Source organism: Mastacembelus armatus, chromosome 9 (genome assembly GCF_900324485.2).
Source record: "Mastacembelus armatus chromosome 9, fMasArm1.2, whole genome shotgun sequence".
Classification (NCBI taxonomy): Eukaryota; Metazoa; Chordata; class Actinopteri; order Synbranchiformes; family Mastacembelidae; genus Mastacembelus; species Mastacembelus armatus.
The window spans coordinates 6,351,366-6,375,386 of record NC_046641.1 but is presented as its reverse complement, the minus strand read 5'-3'; the positions used below and the strand labels follow the sequence as shown (position 1 = coordinate 6,375,386).

The 24,021-nt window shown below is 40.1% G+C and overlaps 2 protein-coding genes across 2 annotated transcripts in view; one reads left to right on the top strand and one right to left on the bottom strand.

Moving 5' to 3' along the window:
- Positions 1-550: 550 nt before the first annotated feature.
- On the bottom strand, positions 551-2,603 carry lrrtm4l2 (leucine rich repeat transmembrane neuronal 4 like 2). Its single transcript, XM_033325359.1, has 3 exons — positions 2,600-2,603; positions 1,046-2,169; positions 551-979 (listed from the first exon to the last, which is right to left on the bottom strand). The coding sequence occupies exons 1-3, from the start codon at positions 2,601-2,603 to the stop codon at positions 551-553; spliced, it is 1,557 nt and encodes a 518-aa protein (XP_033181250.1).
- A 7,708-nt stretch (positions 2,604-10,311) lies between these two features.
- Positions 10,312-24,021, top strand: part of LOC113138986 (leucine-rich repeat transmembrane neuronal protein 4) — a 35,820-nt gene continuing 22,110 nt past the window's right edge. The window contains exons 1-2 of the mRNA XM_026321904.1: positions 10,312-10,435; positions 10,893-12,433. Coding sequence (XP_026177689.1) covers positions 10,384-10,435; positions 10,893-12,433 — 1,593 coding nt within the window. The 5' untranslated portion in view covers positions 10,312-10,383. The remainder of the gene's footprint in view (positions 10,436-10,892; positions 12,434-24,021) is intronic.

Here is a 24,021-nt window from a genome sequence, read left to right as displayed (position 1 = left end):
AGTATCTGTAAGAATAAGGTGCGACACCATAACTCTTCCAACCAGAAGTCAGTAAACCAGAAGATAAAAAGTTCACCCCAATAACACACTCAAACACACACATACACTCAATGATGCAGACATGATGCAGAGTACATCCTAAATGCTTTACAAGTCACGTAATAAAAAACAAAATTAGCAAGTAAAAAGTGTCTTTGTTGGTTCATCTTTGATGGCAATATATAAGGATAAGATCATTCTCTCTACAGAATTTGCTTCTACTGTAGCAGAGGTGCAGTTGTTATGTGAGATCCTACACAGCTAACCTGGTTGACCCTGTCACTGTTCTGGTGTCAGTCAGGGTGATAATTAGCTTTCTCCAAATATATCTCCCAGTTCCAGTCTTCTTTTCTGTGCACATAATTATAATGTACTATGCCCCCAAGTATTTCCTTCAGTGCTGCAGATCCTATCATCTCACATTAGAGATAAACCTGCTTACTCTTGTGGAACAAACATTTACCACTGCTTAGTGATTGCACTTTTACTTTCTTAAGGTAGAGTGAGCATGTCAGACTTCACATTCTATAGATCCTGATATGGTGCATGTGCACGGCCTTGTCTCATTCACCAATGAGTCCATAGTCTCTGAGTTTGAATGGTAGCTCAGATAATACTCTTGCAACTGAGAGTTAAGGTCCTGTTCCTGCTTGCGGGCCTTTTTCCTGCGCTTATGGTTGACTGAGTGTTGCTGCAGCTGCCTCATGGTGTTGGGGTAGCGCCTCCACGAGACATAAATAACCAGAAGGATCAATGACACTGACAGGAACAGGGCTACGCTGCCTGCAATGATTTTATGGAAAGCCATATGTTCAAACTGTAGCTCTGGGATAAATGATGAGGGGGGTTCAGGGGAGATCGGCGATGTGGAGCTCACGGTTGTGAACTCTGTTGTCTTTCTGTCTGTCCCCCTGGGAAAGACAGTTGAAGGGGTTAATTGCTGTGCAGGTGACACAGTATAAGCCAGGTCTGTAACAGCAGGAGAGGGGTAAGTTGTGATGTTCACAGCTTGGGTTGAAGTCAGAACAATGAGAGCTGCGGTAGTGAACACATCTGGCATATTCACACAGGTTGAGTGGTTTCTCACTACGTCCAAGACTCTTTCACCCTGCACAGACTTGGGACTGCTGCATATCATGTTGATGTCTTTGGAGTCCTTGAAGTTTCTGAGCCATCCCATGAGAGGGCAGATGCTGGGGCTGCAGTCCCACGTATTGCCGGCCAAGCTGATGGTGGTCAAGGAGGTCCATGCAGCCACAGCTTCCACAGGCACACTGCTCAGCTTGTTTGATTCAAGGTTGAGGATTTGTAAGTTTGGCATACATTGGAAAACAGCTGGGTCCAGGATTTGAATGTCATTCCCTGACAGGTCCAATTTCTGCAGTTTGTGCCAGGTCCAAGGCACACCTTGGTTTATGGATCGTATGCGGTTCCATTGCAAATAAAGAGCCTGAAGGTTGGTGAGGCGTGGGAAAATAAAAAAATTAATCCTGGAAAATTGATTGTGCTCTAAATGAAGCTCTTTCAACTTGAACAGGCCTAAGAATGTAGTACGGGTGAGGCTCCGCAAGCGATTATAACCCAAATCTAGAAACTCCAGGCTGCGACATTCCAGAAATGTGCGAATTTGGATCTGCTTCAGTCCATTAGATCGAAGGTGCAGATTCTGTAACTTGCGCAGACCATAGAAATGACCCGGTCGCAGAGATTGCAGCTGATTATAAGATAAGTCCAGATTCCTCAGGTTTGGTATAGCACTGAATGTGTTATTGTGCAGGTGGGTTATTTTGTTGGAGCTGAGGATCAGCTCCTTGAGCCTGCGTACACCATGGAAAGCTAAAGCATCTATAGCATTGATAGAGTTGTGGTCCAGGTAAAGCCAGATAAGCTGATTGAGATGAGCGAACTGGTACGGCAGCAGAACCATCAGGTTGTTGTAGCGCAGAGACAGACCTTGGCATCCTGTGGTGATGTTTTCTGGTATGTCTTGGAAGATGCCGGACTCACAATAGACAATCTTTCCATCGCAGCGACAACTCACAGGGCACATCCTCTCTCCTTTGCTAAGTAGCAGCAAGACAGCCGCCTGCAGAAGAAGACACGTTAACCTCCAGTCCAACATCACCGAACCTGTTGGGGGGAACACAGGCAATCATAAGGATGACTTGGTTTTAGAAAATGTGTGCTCAAAGACCGTTAGACATGTAAAGGGGAGTAATTCCTGCTTCAGTCAGGAGATCATGTAGTGAGGAGCAGTTTGAGGTCTGAGGCTGAGACATCAGACCTGCTTCATGAAGAATTGATTAAAGAGCCTGCCATTAGCTACTCTGAAGGTGTGTAAAAAAAAAATCTACAGGCATTTTCAGGGAAAACGAGGAGGACCATGACGTTGTTATGCAAATAGATGGTTAAGTAAAAGATACACCCCCTCATTCTCTAGCTGTCAGAAATTCAGTTGGGGAACTAAGAAATCTGTCAGTAAAAACTGGTCATAGCTGTGGTGCAAAGCGCGTCAAGAGGGAAAAACTGTCACAAAATAGTGAAGAAGAAAATGACTTACCCATCGTTACTGGGGGAAGGAGTGATCCGCTGAAAGAGACGCATAAACAGCACATTCAACTGCTCTCAGATGAGAAGATCGCAGTTCATGCAGCCTCGTAGTCGGTCCGCATAGTGAACATCACTTGTCTTCAATTAGAGGGGACAGTCAAATACAGGCAAGTTTACCGCAGCGGTCCAGAGCCCCTGCGCTCAGACACAGGACGTCTTCACACTTGGGTCGTAGTTGGAGTCGCCGTTATAGTTCAGCCTGTGTGCGCAATAAGCCATTTGAGCGCCAATAGACTGATGCACTATCCTCTACTCCACACAGCCTCTCTCTCCTCTCTCTTTTTCTATATGTGTGTCCTATCTCTCTCTCTCTGCCTCTTTCTCCTTTCGTCGTAGGCGTCTTAAGACCATATAAATAAATATATATATATATTTCAAAGATGCTGATGTAAACTGACCTCTTACTGTATTAATTCAACTGATTATCATCTTTATTTATTAAATGTAAATGAAGCTATATGTACCCTGTTCAATAGGGGGCTCTATGAAAAAGCACACAATAGTGTGCCTTTAATTAATCCGTTTTTATTTTATGAGAATTGATTTATTTTAAAATTTTAACTTTATAGTTTAAAATCCAAAGCCTAATAAAAATTTGGCATTGATCTGAGGAGCCACAGCATAAACATGGCATCATGCCTAGTTTAATAATACATACGCCTACTGCTGACCATGATGATGATGATGATGATGATAATGATGATGATGATGATGATAAGGATGATGATGGTGATGGCAGGGCAACTTAAACAATGTTTCCATAATTAAAATCAGGGACTGTCATGATCCAGATTGATCATATCCTTATTATTACTTTCATTCATTCACTCAAAAATGACAGGGGATAACAAAACGCTGGGCAATCAGAAGATTTGGTCCCTGTCTCAGAAGCTTATTCACATGATAATTATGGTAACAGCTTAAGTGTGATGTTGACAGGCAGCATCCATCCACACTCTCAGACAGCAGGGGGAGTTGATGTAGATAAACAGTTAACACCTCTTGGTTTCTAGAGATGCTGCTGACGAGGTGGCAACAGTAAGATTATTGGAATTCACATTAATGGCCTTTATGAAGTGGGCTGCCAACAGACAGGAGAGAAGGGAGGGGGAAAACATGCTTAGGAGGAAATGGGAAGACCTGTAATTCTGTGGTTATTTCATACTAATTATTCATACTTGGTTCATTCTGCTTTGAACAGACATTTGTCACATTGGACACAGCAGAGTGGAAAACACCAGTTTAGACTGCAAAGACAGAGTCTGAGTTGTAATGTGTGGTAACAGCAACCCCTTGTGCACACTAAGAGAAATGTCCGGTTCTATGAGCTGTTGACAACGATCATGGCTTTAGCAAGAATAACAAAGAAAGTAAATTCCAGATCACTTGTGTTTAAAAAGGATGACGCTTATGAATTCATGGGGTATGGCTGGGAGTGTGCTAATATTCTTGCTCAAACAAGATTTCCTCTGATGCCTGTGGAGTGTATTAAGAAGGAAGGTATGAAATCTGTTGTGTGAACACCACAGCAGGGGCAAATCTGAGAGGTGTGAAAACGAGCCATTCTGTTAAAATAATACCTCCTGGACTTATAGTAACACATTTTCCAATTGAATGTCAAACAAAATCTGCTCTTCAAAGAACAGGCCGCCTCGCATGTGTCTTGGGAGCTCACACGTCATTCAAGATATGTGCACCTCAAGTGTGGGAAAACGTGCTCCACATTGACGCTGTAAGCGGAGGCTCCTTTACAAGTGGAGAACACTGAGTGGTGGTCTGTGCACAGACAATGAAACCTGGACTTGGCGAGGGAGGATGCACAGTGCTGAATGTCACTGATAATGTGTCAGGTTTGCCAAATAGATATGGACATGTAGAAAATGAGAATGTGTGCACAGCAGCCACTTGTTGAAATCTGTGTCATCCTCAGCTGATTTTCTAACTGCATGTGCAAGTACGAATGTAGAGAAGAAAAAAATTAACACATTGCACAATTAATCAGTTTCAAATTGATTATGAAATAAAAATGTCAGTCTGTCTTTACTAAATTATATTCATTTAAATAATGTTACAGTAAGAAATTATTTAACTTATTTAAGGCCTCCTATGCTGTACATATGCATGATGCTCTGCACTGTTGGCACTTTCTTGTCATCACTATTAATTTAATTTACACACAGATGGATTGACAGATGGATATGGTCAATATTTCACTGAGCTCATACTGAGTCTGGATTTTCAAAAAAAATGTTATCAGACCAAAAGGTGCAAACGTGCCACATAACTAAAAACACTGTTGTGGACAAACAGCAGATTTTCATCCATATTTTCACGATGGGCTCATGATTTTTAAAATATTTAAGATGGAAGGTAATCTCTTAATAAAGGTGTTATTTGTCTTCAGATGCATCTATCGTATTACTCCACCTGCGAAACCTTTTCCAGTCAATATCTTATGGTGCACTACTCAGTAAATCCATGAAATCATGTGATCTTGATACATTTTATGACATTTGCAGTCCACAAATAAATCCCCAAGTACACAGCAACGGCTCTTTGTACTTTGACTTTTTTTTTTCATATCACACCACAAGAAGACAAGGTGCGCTGAAGCAAACTGTGTGCCCATAAGTATCCATTAAGGCTGTGTGCGGAGGATTTTCAGAAAATCCCATCTCTCATGCAAATACATGACTCAAACTCAGGTGCTTCATTAAAAATGTATTTGCACATAAAGAACGAACACAGTAAGAACAACCATGCAGCATTCTGATTACAGTCAATGAATGAATGCAGGAGTATAACAGAAAATGAACCATTTGGGTGTCTGAATGAGAGACAGAAAAACAAATTCACATTGTTACTTAGAGGAAGTACCACTGTATGTAAATCAAAAACTTTGAAATGACACATGTGGTTTGTGATTAAAATGCAAAAAAACATGATGTATTTATTACATGATATATGACACTTGGAAGAATATTTATCTTACCTGTAATCTCTAACGATTCAAGTAAGTTTTATCTCAGTATCTCAGGATGTTCAGATAAACTCGATCAAAATGTTTTTGAACAATCATTGTTAGTCACCAGCAGCCTTAGATTTGATAGCTCCACCAATATATTAATCAAACTTTTTATTTTTTTTAATATAGATAAAGGTCCATTTTCAATTAAGCATAGTAACCAAAACAGTATTATTATATATACATATAATGTTTTAATAAATAATTGCAAATGGATCCAGAACTGAAACAATATCCTATGATAATTCATGATAACCTTCAAAAAAAATATATAAATAAAATATTAAATTAGATTAAATATTTACACATTTTACCTGTTGCAACTGTATTTTGATTTTCTGTTAGACAAGGTTGGGCCCTTTTTTGATAAAGAAACCTCTTTGCACAGCAGTCTCATGTGTACAGTGCTTTTCAATCCACAATGCATTATGTATGAGGAAATATAAAATGAAAAATAAAACAAACAGAGCTGCGAAGGAAGGGCCTTAACATTTGTGAAGTAGGAAACGGCTCGTTTTGCAGGAAATGATCAAGCATTATGGTTGTTTGTCTCAGGATTTAAATGCAGAAGCCTATTATAGTCATATCTATAATGTAAAACCAACTGATCCTCACATGGCTGCTTGTTGAAGTGTGTTTCCTTATGCATGAAAGCAATATTTGAAAAGGTAGACTACCATATAAAGCCTTGGTATCATCACCTTCTATAGGATGGGGCTGGAGAAAAGACTCTGAAGTATGCTTGTTTTCCTTTTAATACAACTGTGTTTTAATGGCATTTTCAACCACCTTTATCTCATTAGCTTCGTGATTGTTGTAGCATTTCCGCCGCTGGTGTTTCACAATGGGAATTTACCCAAAGGTCCTAACAAAACAGTTCCCCAACAAGAGCAGAATGCAAATCATCATTTCAATCATCAGGCTTCAGGAACCCCCTTGTGTTCAGATGGGTTTCTAAGCAGAAGCACAACTTTATGGACTTTAATGTTTGAGTTAACGTTTAAATAAGGTGGTATGTTATGAACGCTATACAAATGTGATTGATGAAGATCAGTGCTAAGGAAATAACTTCATACAGTGCATATAATACGAGCAAAGTCAACATACAACCCTTGGTATAGCAAAGAATTGTACCAGTACATTTCCTTCCTTATTTAAGTGGTAGGAGCAGTTGGGGGAAAAGTGCCAGATGTTTCAGAAATATGTACCTGCTGCAGGGCTATTTTGTAGGTGTAACTTACACTTAGAAGTCAGGGTTAAAGTAAATAGAACCCGCTTAAGTCTCATTTTGTCCTAATTATTTTACTATTGCTACATTTCTGCACTCAGTTTCAGTGGGATTCATTATGCTGCAAAAAGCAGGTCCTTCACTTGCTCTATTATTCAGGCCTCAGTCAGTCACAGACAGTCATTAAAGTTTCATAGGAAGCAATTGAGTGGCTGAGTTATTTGCAAAGTGAGTGAGTGCATATGGTGGCACTGTACCTCTGTTGTATAGGTTTTCATGCTTTTGATGTCAAGAGAGTGCCAGTACAGTTCTCTCGCGGGGTTCGTTTTGACTCGATGACACCTGAGGGAACAATAGAAAGCACTACAGATGCTGATCATGGAGTCGGCAGGTCATGAAATCTAAAACCAATGTTTTTATTTGAAGACTGTTTTGACAAGCAGTCAAAACTCTTGTGTAAGTAAGATAAAGAGCCAGAACAGGTAGTGCTATTCTTTCAGGTGTTGAAATGTACTGCGAAAAATAATTATTAATCCATGGCAATTCAGCAATGGCACGCATATGCCAGTTATAGCAAACAGCCGAAAAAGCTGAATGAATTGTGAAACTGGGTCATGTCAGATTTGCTCAACATCATAAACAAGAATTGATGCACAAGCCACAGGGAATTTAAAGGAACTTAGGATTTAAAGGCGTGATTGCACAACAGCAACGTGCTGCGACTTTTAACAACAGGAGATAACAGGTTTTCTCCCATACCAATATCTGGCTATTGATATCAATAATAGTTTTAACTATGTACAAACCAAATGACCATTATTTTGGTGGATAAAGAGAAATAGGACCTTAAGCTCATGATGGATGAAGAGCCACTTCATAAAGAATTTAAAAATTAGGCAGTACTCCTACTGTAAAATCTTAACAAAATGTTTGCACTATAACAGAAATGTGTTTCTTTTTGTTTGTTTTTTTTTTACACTTGTGCATATGGAGTCAGACATGAGTCTGTGAACACGTGCTACATTTAACGCTGTGTACAGTGTATAATACTGTTAGTACTGTATTCTCCAGACAGTGCTTCCAATTATCTTAGTGTGTTTGTGTGTGTGTGTTTTATCTCCTGCCCTGTCCTTCAACTCCAGCGCGCTGATAGATCTAACAATGGAAATTAAATCAGTGGCTGCTGCCGAAGTGCTAGATGCATCAGTTTTATTTTTGTTTCCACCGATTTCTTTGCTACTAACTATCTGCAATTTGAGCTCAAATGTTCATTAGTGTCCATTACCAGTAATTACGCTACTCATTAAGTACAGGGGCAGAGGGACCCATTAGAAGTGATGACTTTGACCCTAACTTAAAGTCCCATTACAAAGCTTTGTATGCACTCTTTGTTTACACATGATGCATTTCAGTGTCAACACAAAACAATGAGTAGCAGAAAAAATAAACCCCAATGAACTCACTGAACTCCCTCAACTTTATTTCTTGGAATGAAATAAAATATATCAAAGCCAAGTAAATGGGATAAAAAAATATATGTATGCGATTACAACCTGGCTCTTGTTTCCAGTGTAAGTGAACTCTCACTGCCCATCAGAAATCTTCAAATATTGTTTCAGTGTTTTTGGCCAAAATTTAAACAGTGTGTTTACTGGAATAAACAATGCAAGTCAGAAGTAAATATACTTGACTGCTTTATTAGATATAACAGACATCTGGAGCCTAAGCTTGCAGAACACAATGCAAATTGTTTTTCCTGCTTGTTACAGTGTTTTACACTTAGACTTACTGAGAAGCTGACCTTTCCATTATAGACCTACCTGCCTATGAAGCACTAATTAAGAATAATATTTACATCTGAGATTTGGCCAGTAGTACCAGAAACACCAGCCCAGCTCAAGTAGAAAACCTCTGGAAACCACTAAAATTGTGTGTGTGTGTGTGTGTGTGTGTGTGTGTGTGTGTTTGGGGGGGGACTAACTATCCAGGCTTTGCAGAAAGACAAAAGCAATTAAAAACAGCAGTGATCATACTACTGATACAGTTTCAGATACAAAAATAATACAAAAACACAATATATAAAAGTTAATGCATTAAACTATAGACAGGCGGCACCACAACAGCAAAACCAAATAAATAAATTAATAAAATGCATACTTAGACTTCATTAGCAGTGAAGGAATCACTCACATGATTAGATTCATTGCAGAGGTATGTCTACTTTCAATTCATGGTAATATCTCAGTTTCACTACATTTTAGAGCAAAAGATGGTACTTTTTGTTACCAGGCTACATATACTAAAATTACTTGTTACTAGTGTATAGGCCTAAATTAAAGCAATATCAGTAGTACCAACATGTAAAAGACTACTTCTACATTTGACTAGTGTGTTTGTAGTCAAAATTTGGGCCATAAAGGTTAGAAACATTTCTTAACTCACTAGTTAATTGAGATTTTTGCAATTTAAAGCCCTATGCTTAGTGTAAATGCAGAGAAGTCTTCCTATTCCTCGGCTTTAACCCTTTAACCTATGGGATTATGCTGTTTGTTATTAAAATGCGCCCTGTCACGTCACTCTGAGCTGTCACACAATTAGAAACGCATTTAATTCTCCAAAGATTGCCAAATGCCTACAGTGAGTGGTACTGTTGTGCTTCACTTCTTCTGCAGCAGCTCTGAACCTTTAGAACAGCTTCAGTATCGACTGACTAAGCTTGGCCCCAGGTGACTTATTTTGGTTTTACAGTGCTGATTGAGTTTGGCTTTGTTTTTTTCAGGCAGAAACTGAAAAACCCGTTGCCATTGATATGCAGACTCTGTCCCTAAGGACTTTAAAAGTCTGCTGCAGATAATCACTCCATGACCAGGAGAGGGCACCTCAAGTCCTGAAACGTGCAGCGCTGAGCTCAGTAAAATCCTACACCAACATCATTCCTGTTGCTATACAACTGATTTATTCTTGATGCCACGGTCAACGGGTGTAATCCACAGCAGACTGCGCCCTTTCTTTCCGCTGTCCACATCTGAATCAGGATGCATCCAACTTATCGGGCTTGGACCACAGTCTGTTCCTTTTAAATTTCTCCACTTGGCCGGTTTCCTGTCTCTTTTTTGCCACTTAACCTAGATTCAACAATTGGCAACTCGGTGTTAAAAATGTGTTTCATAGCCTCTTCCAACACGCGATGAACACTGTCCTAGTCATCAGGCTGTGAGCCTGCGTGCGTCCATCCATAAGGTGGCAGTCAGAAAAATGCTTTATCAGGCTGATGTTGTGCGGTAACGTGGGAAACTACAGACAGAGGTTGATGCACACCTTCTGGACCTTCTCTCATCTCCGACAGGTGTGCGACTGTGCGCAAAGCGGATACGGCTGCGGCGCAAACTGTGTGCATTTTCCGTGCAGACAGGAATCCTGGGTGCGTGTCCAACTATTTGGACAAAACGCCGAGTGCGTCTAACATGTGGACCTGGGACGCATGCAACAGAAAGCCCTGAACATGAGGAGGAGCCGACACCGCGCAAATATGGGTACGTACCCTGCTCCCGAGATATTTAAAACCTTCCTTTCAGCAAAAAGTCTTAAGTCGTTTTCCTAAATGCAGTTCACTTAAAGCTAATGTTGCCGGTGTCTTTGCCCCTCTGCGGTTTATGAACGATGACTGCAGACTGGGGGATCTGGAGGAGGTTTTTCTCTCAACAATTTGACATATTATTCCTGATGTGTGTGGTTATCAATCACCTTTTCCATGTGTCAAGAACATGACTTTGACTGTCATAATGAATGTGTGTGTGTGTGCGCGCGCGTGTGCGTGTGTGATGCTGCAAATCACCCCCCCCCCCATCACCATCCTCTTATCAAACGCTTTATAACCCATTATGTTTGATAATGAATAAATGAATTCTTAGTATATTATTCTGTTCTAGTCTGTCCATGTCGGTTTGTTTGTTTTATGCTCTTAAATCTCTCACTTTTCTGTGTCTGCAGGACTTCCTGTGCTTTTCAGATGGCTTGTATTCACAGTGGCGGTGCCCGCCTGGTTGCTTGCTGCTCCAAGCAGCATCCGTGAGCGTCCCTGCCCCCAGAGCTGTAGATGTGATGGGAAAATAATATACTGCGAATCCAATGCCTTTCGTGACGTGCCAAGCAATGTGTCTGTAGGCACACAGGGCCTGTCCCTGCGTTACAACAGTCTGGTGAACCTCAGAACCCACCAGTTTGCAGGCCTGAGTCAACTTGTTTGGCTCTACCTTGATCACAATTACATCAGTGCTGTGGATGGCCAGGCTTTCCATGGCATAAGGAGGCTCAAAGAACTGATTCTCAGCTCAAACAAGATCACACTGCTCAAGAACAACACTTTCCACGATGTTCCTAACTTACGTAATCTTGACCTTTCCTACAATAAACTGCAAGTCCTTCAGCCTAATCAGTTCCTGGGTCTACGTAAACTTCTGAGCTTACACTTAAGGTCTAATTCCTTAAAAACTGTCCCAATGCGAGTTTTTCTTGACTGTCGCAACCTGGAGTTTCTTGATATTGGCTACAACAGGCTACGGAGCCTCACACGTAACGCATTTGCAGGACTCCTTAAGCTCATTGAGCTCCACTTGGAGCACAACCAGTTTTCAAAGATAAATTTTGCTCATTTCCCCCGTTTGACTAATTTGAGAGCACTCTATTTGCAGTGGAACCGAATCAAAATGCTAACCCAGGGGCTGCCGTGGATGTGGACTTCCTTGCAAAAGTTGGACCTCTCAGGAAATGAGCTCCAAGTGTTGGACCCAAGTACATTTCAATGCCTCCCTAATCTGCAGACTCTTAATCTGGACTCCAACAAACTCAGCAATGTGTCTCAACAGACCGTGGAGGCTTGGATCTCCCTCACCACCATCAGTCTGGCTGGTAATCTGTGGCACTGTAATCCCAACATATGTCCGTTGGTGGAATGGCTCAAGGCCTTTAAGGGTAACAAGGAGTCTACCATGATTTGTGCCAGCCCTAAGGAGGCACAAGGAGAGAAAGTGACTGATGTGGTGGAGACTTATAACATCTGTACAGCAACACCAACCCCCATTCCCTCAACAACATCACCCCTCACTTCTGCATTTCACCCTGAGCTGCTTCCTGTTCCCACTCAGTCTGTGGTGGACAAGAAGCTGATGTGGAACAGGACAGCCTCCCCGGCACCTTCCGAGGCCTCACCCACCATCCCTTTGCCAGACACCGAGTATGTGTCCTTCCACAAGATCATAGCTGGCAGCATGGCCCTCCTCTTATCTGTGGCTATAATTCTCCTGGTTATCTATGTCTCATGGAAGCACTATCCCAGCAGTATCAAACAGCTTCAGCAGCGCTCTGCGGTTAAAAAGCGCCAGAAAAAGGCACGGGAGACAGAGCGCTCCCTTAATTCACCACTGCAAGAGTACTATGTGGACTACAAGCCTTCACACTCAGAGACTATGGATGTGCTGGTTAATGGGACAGGACCATACACATACACCATCTCAGGCTCCAGGGAATGTGAGGTATGACCGTTGCCCTCCAAAAATCCATTTCCACTGCGAGGCATGAGAGGTAAATTTTCTAACAATCTGCAGAGAAAAACACTTTTTTCCCCCACTTCTCTGCTCTTGTCTGTTTTTGGGATATGGAAATAAAGGTCAATGCATGGTGACTTCTTTTGCAACAAGCTGGATTTGTTCAGTTCCATGTGATTACCCAGCCGTTGTCCTATATCATGCAGTTTTATTGATAAAATATGATTCGCATTAGTTGAAACTGCACTTGCTGCTCGTCTTCCTGAATAACTTACATACAGTGAGATCCATTACACACAAGTAGGTTCATTTTTCACTTCTGACATAAAAGAGCTCATTGATGAATCTTTGTATTATCAGCCAGCCTGTTATTTATTCACAAATGGCTTGCTGTCCAGACTGGAGTGATAAAAATTTATTAGATGAAATCACCATGCAGGTGGTCCTCTCCTATCCTGTGTGTTTGCTACAACAGCTGTAGTGGCAAACACACAACCCATGTGAGTCTTGATATTTGTTATTTTGCTGTATTAAACATGTAAATATTTACAGTCGTTCCAGCTAATCATATATCCCGCTCTCTCTTTCTTCCTCTAGCAATCATGTACTCATTAGTTTCACTGTACAGAGTTCAAACAGTCACCGCAGGCTGAGGAACACTAGAAAGGCCTGAAGCCAAAGAAAAGATGAATTATGCATTTGGGTTTGATTTCTGTCTGGTTTTTGTGTGCAACTGAAGTAAATGCATTGTATTGCTTTTGTTTAATCTCAGACATATAAAGAAACACTTCACTACACTACACTACACAAGTGAAACCTTTTTCAAAGGAGTTCTCATCCTAGAGCCGGACTCCTCCACATAACTGACTCTAAGCCACTATACGGCACTGAGAGATTGAAACAGAAAGCCCAGACAGAAAGACTAATCAATTTGCTCATGCTTAATTAGGCACTTTTTCCCTGTGTACTCTTTTTTTCCTTAATGCTGTGCATCTGTCTTCCTTTGTCCAGCAGCTTTTTTCGTTTGGCAATATGGTTAAGTGTGATTAACAGGACATGTGTGTTGGGAAAGATGTCGTGTCACTGGAATCTTAGCTGCACCTTTTGTCAGACTAACCAGATATGCTGCGGAGTACAGGAGACATCTTTCTTCTTCATTGTATCTGTCAGCGCGGCTCAGAGACGAAGTTTTATCTCACACTGCCACATAGCTCATTTCCTATATTCCATGTGGATCGTATAAATCATCTTACAATATGTTGGATTGTACTGTAGCACCACTTACATTCTTTTTGGGCTCTTTGCTGAATTCAGGACAGGCTAGCACAAATATGTTTCGTTGTTTTCGGTAATGTCACACACTAGGAGGTACACAGGTAGCTAAATCAGCTCTTTGTCAGATTATCTGTGGAAGAGCATTTTTCAAACACAAGGGAAGCTTGAGGTGAGATGGTCGGCTTATCAATCTTGTAGCTTTCATGTGAGAATGTGGCATGGGAGCATTAAATGGCAGACCTAATGGGGCTTCTGCTAGCTAGAATAACTAATAGCCCATCAGAGGTAAGGAGCCGAGACTTCCCTCAGCTTTGTTATTCCTTGCCCTCTACAGCTCAAGGGAGCAGCCTGAGTTGTTAAAAATGTAATGGGATTTTTTTTTTTTTTTTTTTTTTCTGCGTGTGTTACTTTTGGTGCCTAACACTGCAAAGTAAGGACATGGTATAGGATGGGGACTTCCGGAACCACTACCAGGATTTTCACATGTTTAAGTTGGAGTGATGCATTTAGGCTTTTGGACTGTTTCAAGCAGCTGCATTTATTGATCCAATACAGTATCATGTTTATTATCTGTGTAACTTACATCACAGTTTCACAGTTTGGTTGTACGTTGCAGTACAAGACGTTCACGACGTGCAGTGATAGTTTGCATCACAATACAGACAAGGCAACACAATCTTTAAGATCTACAAGAAGGATTTTTGGTCTTATTGAACAGCACAGAGTGGAGAGTATGAAGATGAAAGTGAAATAGCTGATGGATCTGTCAAAAAAGGCAGCTCCAGGGTTCAAACCCACAGTCAGAAGCATATTGTAAATGCCCCAAACTGGTGAGCCTCCTGCACATTATTTTAGCTGTCCCAGAGAGCAAGCACTTAAGCTATTAGCTGCATTTTCAATTAGGAGAAAGAGCTGTGTAATTGAAGCCTGTTATCTTCTGCACATGCCCAGACCAACACACTTGGAGTTAATTTGTTTCTATAGATTTCCTCCAGCACAGCTCAGCAGGTTGGCTTCGACACTGCAAACTGAAGTGTGAATTTTGATGAATGCTTTGAACTGTGCGGTTCCATGGTCTTCCTGTGGCAGATTATTTAAAAAAATAGTCCTCTCTCTGCCTTGTATGCCATCCACTTCTGTGCTCACAGTGGTTGCCGTCCACCCACAGATCATCCCCAGCAAAGTTAGTTCAGAAAATATTAAAGTGAAAATCCCACCATCTCAGCCAGAGGCGATTCTCAAACCTGGGCAGAATTTGCAAGCATTAACAAGGTGAGGAGATCCGGCTCACAGATAATTAAAGTGGGCTGTGAAAGGGCAGACGGAGTGAGGACAAAGGAAGGTGTGCCACTGCTAGTACATCTAACTGGCTGATGCAAATGTTGTCTGAAAGACTACATTAAAAATAATTACAATTTTCAACTTAACTAATTTTCAAAGCTTTCTGGGTTAGAAACATTATAATGTGAACACTGATAAGCAGCCTGGTTTTCAAAGTAACAATTTAGGCCAGCACAAGCCTTAGTCATGCGTTAAGCTGTTTTTTTGTCTCCCTGCATTTGCACTCAGAAACGTGGCACCTCATGCCCCTCTCCTGGTTATATTAAACACTAATGGCTCCTATGGATCTAATCAATGTTTGCCGAGGATAAATCCTGCAGCTGGGAGTAAATTTTATTCAACAAATATTTGTTAAATTTTTAGGCACTAGAATATGAGTCATAAGTTTAAAATGTCAGGAACAAGAAACAAAGAGATTAGCTATCAAAATACACCACTTCTACTTGCCAAGATGGCAGCTTGTACTTCATCTGTGTGTAAATGCACAGAAGGCAGGTTTCCATAAAGTGAAGGTTTGACAGCTTTGAGTATTTGTTGCCAAATAAAGGTAAAATAGCATCTGAAAAGGATGTGTCATTTCTGAACACATCAGTTTTTACAGTATGTATGCAGTGGGACAGCACACACTGGTATAAATTAAACACACTGTAACGACGATAGAGCACAGGCTACCACTGTAATGAAGAGGCACACACAAACACACTGTATGACAAATAACACACCATTTGTGTTGGAGGAAATGGTGGAAAGCAAATGTTAGTAAAAACATTGTAAATTATATGCAAGACCCAAAGACTGTAAAAAAAAAAAGGTGTTCTGATCAACCCAATACACAGTGAACTGCAGCAAAATGCAGGAAAAAAAAAACAAAACTTAAGTGAATTGGCTGCGTTTATCAACGTGATTCTTTAGTGTCATGTGTCATTTTTCATTTTGTAAGTGGTGATATAAAAAAAAAATCCCTTACCATGACAGCAAAGGGTTTGATGTTATGTAATTCATTTTATTTGCCCTTCAAAGTAATAGTTTTATATTTTGTGAATGACTCTTATTTGTATGAAAGGATTGATGCCACTCGTGTCTGTTTGTGTAGCTGCTGTTTAGATTAGTTTACACAAAGACTAGAAGTGGGAAACCCCCTGGAGCCCTGAGCTGTTTTGTTTTATCTTTATATATCACATTACCAGTGTTTACCATGCCAGGGTTTAATTTGTTTTTTTTTTTTTATGTGTTTTGTTTTGTTTTTGTTTGTTTTTTTCAGCACATCACCAATATGACCTCACAATTATCTTTTCACTGACATACCTAACCAACATACTGCACCCCAAACCACATAAAACACATGATCGGATCTGTTTTTACTTAGTTCAGCCACATCAACCGAAAACTAGCACAGTGTTTCAAGCCTGCACTGTCAACATAAGTTGACAGCAGCGCTTAACACGCCGTTGTTTTTATTCTGTGATTTCTTGAAAACACCAAGTGTTTGATCCTGGCAGTCTGATCAGAGAGTCCTAAAGTTTAAGCTGTACTCAAAGCCGTAACCTTAACAACCTGCAACGAGTGGTGCACAGACTTTTTATGTCCAGGGTCTCCACAGGTTCAAACCTGTGGAGAAGCTGTGGAGAAGATACACAAAGACTAGTGTGCAGTTTGATAGGATTACATGACGACACATGGTAACACTATCTACCTTTTCAGTTTGCGAAACAGTAAACTGCAAACAGGAGATTTAGGCATCACTTTGATTTTTTATTCTACCATTATTATGGAAAAATAAACTTGCCTTAGCTTCATATTTACCATACAGACAAGAGAGTGGTGTCAGTGTTTCCGTAAACACTCCAACCATATTTCTCTAAATGTCAAACCTTTCCTTGAACAGAACAATTAGCAGGCCTACTCTTCATACAGCGTTTCGTATTCATCAGAGACCCTAAAGACTATATCCTAGACTCTAAAGACTTCAAGAGTTTAAGAATAAAAACGTATGTCTCACATACACATTGCTGGATTTATATGACCCCCCGCCTCCCATTTTAGTCAAGGCTGTGATTTGAAGCAGAGTTAAAATGTTGCAGTGGGATTCATTAGCACAAAAGCACATAATCAGACCTCAGACCTGTCTTTGGTATTAAGCACCTCTCAGGCTGCTGTGTGCGTGGGGTGAGATCTCTCCCAAATAAACACACGCTGTGATATGTATGATTCAGAGTTTTGACAGATGTTCCTCTTGGAGGTGTGATGTCTGCTCTGGTGAGGAGGTGGAATACATTTAACCAACTCAGCAGCAAGGAGAGGCAACATGAGGTCTGTGCAATAATATCTAGTTTGTAATTTAGAATGGCCTGTTCAATGAATACGGCAATTGGGTTGTTTCATAGTAATTAATCTTATCATTCCTTCTTTCATCCGATTGATGTTTTATGACTTTATTATTCTCATTATGGTGTACTAATAGCACATGTCCCAGCCTGTTAATAGCTTAATGTGGCACAGGCAGAAAATATGATGTTCTTCCTCCATGCTTCAACACAGATTGTATTGAATTTCACTCTGGGTTAGATGTACTTATTTACAGAACATATACGATGAACTGCTGTTTATGTCTCTGGCTGATCATTACAGGCTCTCACAGCAGCCTAAAGCCAGGCGAATGATAGTGGAAGGTAAATCACTGACAAAACATTTTGCTGCTGAGGAAAAAGAAATGAGAGTCGCTGCTTTGTCGACCTCCAAACCTCCATTTTAAATTGAGGTCAGCATTGATTGACAACATCATTAACTCTGATGTGCACTTGATATTACACAATAACCTAGTCCTTCACTTAAGACCAAGGTCAAATTAACTGTTATAAACAAATTCTGTGAATCAGTACACATAAGGACTATGCTACAAAACATTATGTAACAAAGGACACTGAACATTATAAAATGGAATTACAGAAGAAGACTCAAATACCCATTTTTGTCCAAAAAAAATTTGGGTAAAAAAAAAAAACAAAAAAAAAACAAAACACAGAGATAAATCAAACTAATTCATCTCTTTCCATTTCCAGAGTCTCCAGCACAAACCCAACCCTGCAGCCACACACAAACCATGATGAATATTTAATGTAATATTAAACTTCTATTTCTTTTGTGTTCAAGGCCATTTTGTTCAGGAAATAGAGAATCAGCTAAAACCAATTTTGTGTTAATTACAGGTACAGTATGTTTTCATGGAAACATTTTCTGATATTTGAGGAAAAAAACAAAGAAAAGAAAGGAGCCTGGCTGTAAAGTGATCTCCATACTAATTATAATCTGCACCTAATCTCATGGTGAGCAATCCAATAATTCTACAGTTATGTCACTAAAAGCAACAAACTATAGAGGGAAAGTCAAGAGGTCACTAAAATAATGACTGTATATGACTGTATGTATTAAAGTTTTGTTTCTATCCACGTAATAGATGTGATAGTTCAAGTACATGATTTGTTTATTGACAGCTGATCTGATACTTACTGAGATACGATCAGAACCCGACAAAACTTTTAAATGACTGTCAATGTGCTGAAACGAAACCATTTTCTGACCTTGCACAGCTGTGGTTAAGTTTTGGTTAGGTTTAGGTACCTGGTTAAGATTCAATTAAAATGATTTCTTAGAGGACTTGTCTTGTCATGTTTACATTAATAACAATAAAGTTATGGAACAATCATGGTGGTGGTTAAATGAAACTAACATTAGATGCTGGCAGGAAACTGGAAATGAACTGCCATCTCCCATGTTCAAGACCACATTTTTTAGACCCAGGCAACCTCTTCAGTTTTGTCCCTGACTTTGTGGTGCTGTAACATCACATTATTGCTCCCAATAGACAACAGTCATAATTCTGCAGATGTTAGAGCTTTGTCACGTCAGTGTATTTTGGGGCATTCACTGACAAAGCTGATGCTTTTAGTTTTAATGGGAGGACTGTCTGAAAAGAAAAAGTCTCAGAGCATTATCAATTTCCAGTCTTATCTGAACAATAATTAAAAATGCCTCAAACAAACAACTTCATCAAGGAATTTTAATGTTCCGCTATGGGGAATGTGCCTTGTTTCCTAGACTGATTTGCTCTTTGAAGATGTAACGTCTCATGTGAAAGATTTCTAGTGGTTATAACTTCAGGGGAAACATCTAGTTTTTGTGTCATACACTCTGAAAGATTGGCTCACTATGTTACGCTGGCATTCAACAATCCGTCATAAAAGACAAATGCATTATAGAAGAGGCACAGAAACCAATTTCTCTGCTGACAGGAGCCTCAATAGACCACAATGCAATGCAGCCTCATGATATGCTATGGTTTGACTCTTTTCACTCTCATACCAGCCGTCAATGTATGCATGTCTGCCAACACATACGCCAGAATTTAACAAGCTCACCCTCACTCTCCAGCAGTTGTCGAAGGGCATTTAGGGAAATGCAGAAAATCAGTAACTGCAGTTGAAGCAGATGTTGCAAGTTGAGGAAGGCTGGATACCCAAAAAATAATTTATGTCCCCTCACTGCTAAATTACTCCTGGCATCCGCTGAGCTTCACAGATTGATGACACCCAACACCTTAAGGGTGTCCAACGGTGGATTTTTCCACTATTTTTCAGTCAAACTTAGAGCCAGTGAACAGAACTATTTCAATTGCAGGGGAGTTCAGACAAATTTTTGCAGAAATCTGTACATTTCTAATAGCGTATCAAAAAAAATCGGAATCCCACATTGAGCGTCCTGTTATTACGGCATATCTATCAATCAGTAATCACATGACCTGGATTCCCTCCGTTTAAGCTTCTGTTCACTCCATCAGTGACACTTCTGCTTTAATGGGTTCTGACAGCTTATCTAGCACTTTATGAAAAGTCGGGCACCACAGACAGAATGAATAATATAACATGAAAACATTAGACATTACATCTTATGCTGTTTTATGGTCACAGCAGCCACGTTAATTTTTCAACTCAGCTTGAAGCAGTTACTGCCTATTTAGTCCTTCATTTTATTATGATTCATTTAATTAGGGGTATTAAGCTAATTTGACTGAGATGCTGTAGTTGTGCCTTCGGTGTCACTTTCATTCACTGCAAAGGATCTTAGAAGTCATACTCTAAAAAGACTGAAGTGTTGACTTGGCACATTACTACTGAACATGTCCAGGTAAGTTGGTGCAGCTGCAGTTTGTACCTCCACCCTCACGTGAATGAAGATGGGACAGTTTCTTTTATCCCTTTTCCAGTGGGAAGGATTTTGATGTGATGTTGTTGTTCTCAAGAATAGCATTGTGATTTCCCCAGAAACTAAAACCCCCTTCATCATGTAGCTACAGCGTCTCAGTCTATCTGACGAGACAAAATGGTGAGTCAGTCAGTACAAACTGAGAATGATGCAGCATCTCTGCCAACTTCTCCCCGGGTTATTATGAAATGCCTGTCAGCATGTGTGGGGTGAAATTTCCCCCAAAATAAGCGTAACCCAGACTTTTCTGAGTACTGACAGTGTTCTTCTTCCCTTTACATGATCTGTAGAGGCATTTCTGGATGGATATAATAAGACTCCACAGCTGGCAGCTCTGTGAGGCTGTGCTTAGACGTGCTTTGAGCTAGATGCTGTAAGTGGCTGTCTACACCCCGTGGTGATAGTCATTAATGCCATTAATGCATTTTATAAACGCAAAACACTATGTGGAATAAACTAATATTTTACATAATATAGACAATTAGAACAGAAATGTTGGTGCAGCTTTGAGCTGTGCTAATATGCCCCCACTGTAGAGCACTGAGGTGTGTTTAACTCAAAATCCAGCAGCTGCCTTTTAAGTACATGCCCACAAAGACAATGCTAACATGCTAATGTGCAGCAGCTATAATATTTAAATGATCACATTCAATTAACATTAGCATGCTAACATTATACATCTATGCCACTGGCCAATTAAAACAAAGTCGAGGCTGAAGTCCTAAGTTTATCATCATTTTCAGTCATTAACTAAATAACTGGACAAATTATGATTTAGCTAGAATAACAGTGATCACCAGTTATTCTAATTATTATAATTCATCCCAGTGAGAAGCTCTGCACCAAATTTCCTGGCAATCCCATAGTCATAAACGTTGAGACATGTCGCTAAAAACAAGCAATCTTGTTATGATGTTTGAGGACAGGTCAGGGGTTTCTCAAAGTCAGTAGGCTTCACCCTCTGGGGACCATTAATATATGTACATATGGCAGCAAATATCTGCTGACATATTTGAGTCAGAATTAAGCAGTAGACTGACAGACAGCTTGACATTTCCATCCTTAAACCCACATTGCTAATGTAGCTTTAATGTGGCTATAAAGAGCAGGAGGCAAGAACCAACCTCGCCCAAATCTGTCAAACCTTTAATCTAAATCTGCTTGTTACATTTTGAGCAATACGACAGCCTTCCCAGGAATCTGAGCAAATTGACTCAAGGAATGAAATGTTGCCAGTGTCACACATCATTTCTGTGTGAAAATGACATGCTGCAGAGATGTTTGAATATTTGCTGCCGTATAATTTGTTGTGACACGTATTGTGCACAGGTGGAGGAAGAAGAGAGCTCCTTCTCTCTGTTTTCACTGCTGGTGCCAATTCGTCCTTTTCAAAGCAAACAAATGGGTCAGCCCTTTGTTCTGGCAGAATATTTTTACTTGCCCTATCTGAAAGGCATGTAATACTCACTGATCAGCAGGGTGTTTCAATGCTCCAAATTCAAAATGCTTTCTGGATTTGTGTTAGCACATCAGGTAAATATCAAGCCCACATTTCGCTCTGTGCTGGGCAAATAATAGTAAATTTGGTCATTCACAGAAAAGAAAACAAGACTATCTACACAACACAGAAAGTGGGGTAGATCATCCTGTTAGGATTATGCTGTATGTGCTCTGTCTGAGCAGAATTTAAACAGACCTCAGCTGATTTCAAGCTTTCTTTTCCCCCAATTCTCCATTCCCCAGGTACCCAACTCCATGTTTTAGTGCCATGTTTTTTTCACCAACATCTTCTTCCCACCATGTCTTCACTCAGTGAAAAAATAAACATGCCAACAAACCAGGTAACCTGCAGCAATTATACAGAGAAGACAGAAAACTGCTATCAGCCAACTCTGTATGCTTTCCTCAACTGTACTGTATAATACATTTGGTCTTGAGATCAAAAAGAAAACAAATCATCTAATCTTCTTGGAGATAAGCTCATATTACTACTATATATCTCCTGCTATTATACTCTAATTCAAATTAACACAAGCTTGACATATTGAGACAAAAATTCTAATTAATGTTGGTAGATGTGCAAGATTATATAGATAATAATAATAGCCATGGCATAGAGGATGGGGCTCGGAGTCCTCATTCATGCATGCAGGCTCGTACTTAAAGCTTGTTATTTTTAAAAAGCTGGTGTGAACATGTGAATGGTACCAGAACTAAAATGCATAAATGTAAAGCCAAACTGCAGGTGTGAATGAGCCCAGTGTGCTTCACTGCACACAATGGTAGGTTTTTTCTTTCAGTACAGATGCTGTTAATTTACCTTAACACGTGTCAACAAGCTCTCAACCCTAAGTGACACATACATTGTTTATCATTGCCTTCAAAATGATGCACCAAAGCCTTTCCTGAGCTGACACTGATATACACCATTGCTTAAAATGGCAGAGCTACACCAAACACCAGGTGGCTGGTGCTGGTAGGCATGGCTCTTGTTTAGTTTTGTAAATTTCTGCCAACATCATGGATTGAACTGCTATGTGAAGATTAGGGGACTTTCAATGGTTAAGGTAAGGAAGAATGGTAAGGTAAGGTAATGATCATATGGTTAAAAAATGGACCAAATGACACAGTGGCTACAGGTCCTTGTCAGGGTAGGAAAGAGATAAGTGTTAACAAATGACTGACACAGTCCTGAGAGGAACATACACTGTACGTCCTGCTGAGCAGAAAGCGATTATCCCCAGAGCCAGGAAAAGAGGCATTTCATCAATTGGAGATCAGGACTTCTTATTGATCTGGCAGCCCATGCATGTTTGACATTACTGAAAACTCTATGTTTTTGGTGACTCTTAGATCACAGTCAATCCCCATTTCCATAGAGAACAGAGGTGGGAGCTAATGACGGTGGCAGAACTGAGAGGTTATGTGCTTTTGTTGCTCCAGAGTTAGTTTTTTCTCCTTTTTTCCCACCCACCTGTCAAGCTGCTTTTCTTTTGTGTAACTGTCTAACCAGACTGCACAGACACTGTCCTCAAATCTAATGGAGTTTTCAGCCTTTTTCTCTTCGGTTTTCTGTTCTTCTTTTGACCCAAACCTGACTTTGTGGTCTACTGTCAAAGCTAATGAAACAAAATTGACCACTTTTAAATTGCAAATGTGGTCCTCCATGTTAAAACAGCTTATTTCATTCTGTAATACCCTTTGCTAAACATTTTATGGAATTAATGATGGAATCTATTTTCCCTGCACATTTTATTGCCCATAATGCATTTTAGGGGTAATACTTTTCCAACCACATTTAGTCTGTAACTGGGATACAACAAACACATTATGAAATGTCTTTTTTTGCTCTGACTTGACATTTCAGTGCCACAAATCGCTTGAAATAGTCGAGAAAGGAGCCTCATGTGTTTGGATGTCTCAAGTGAGCAGAAAACAAGGCTGCTGATATAAATCTTTATGAGCAGCAGCATTTAATTCAATCTGCATCACATCAAACCACAAGCCAGAGACATTCACACATCTTGCTGAAGTCATAGATTCTTTGACTTCTCTCTTCATCTTAGTCATGCACACACCCACACACACATATACACACGCACACATACACAGTTTAAGGGGGTTTATATTGACTTTCATTCATTTTCTAGAGATTTAGTGTCATCTTAACTGTAAGCTCTTCTTGCCTAACTTTAACGTAA

Excerpts from the sequence above, each read along its gene's own strand:
- lrrtm4l2 (XM_033325359.1), bottom strand. Across the intron at positions 980-1,045 it reads TTCTGACTTCAACCCAAGCT|CAATTAACCCCTTCAACTGT; the intron begins GTGAACATCACA and ends TCACCTGCACAG.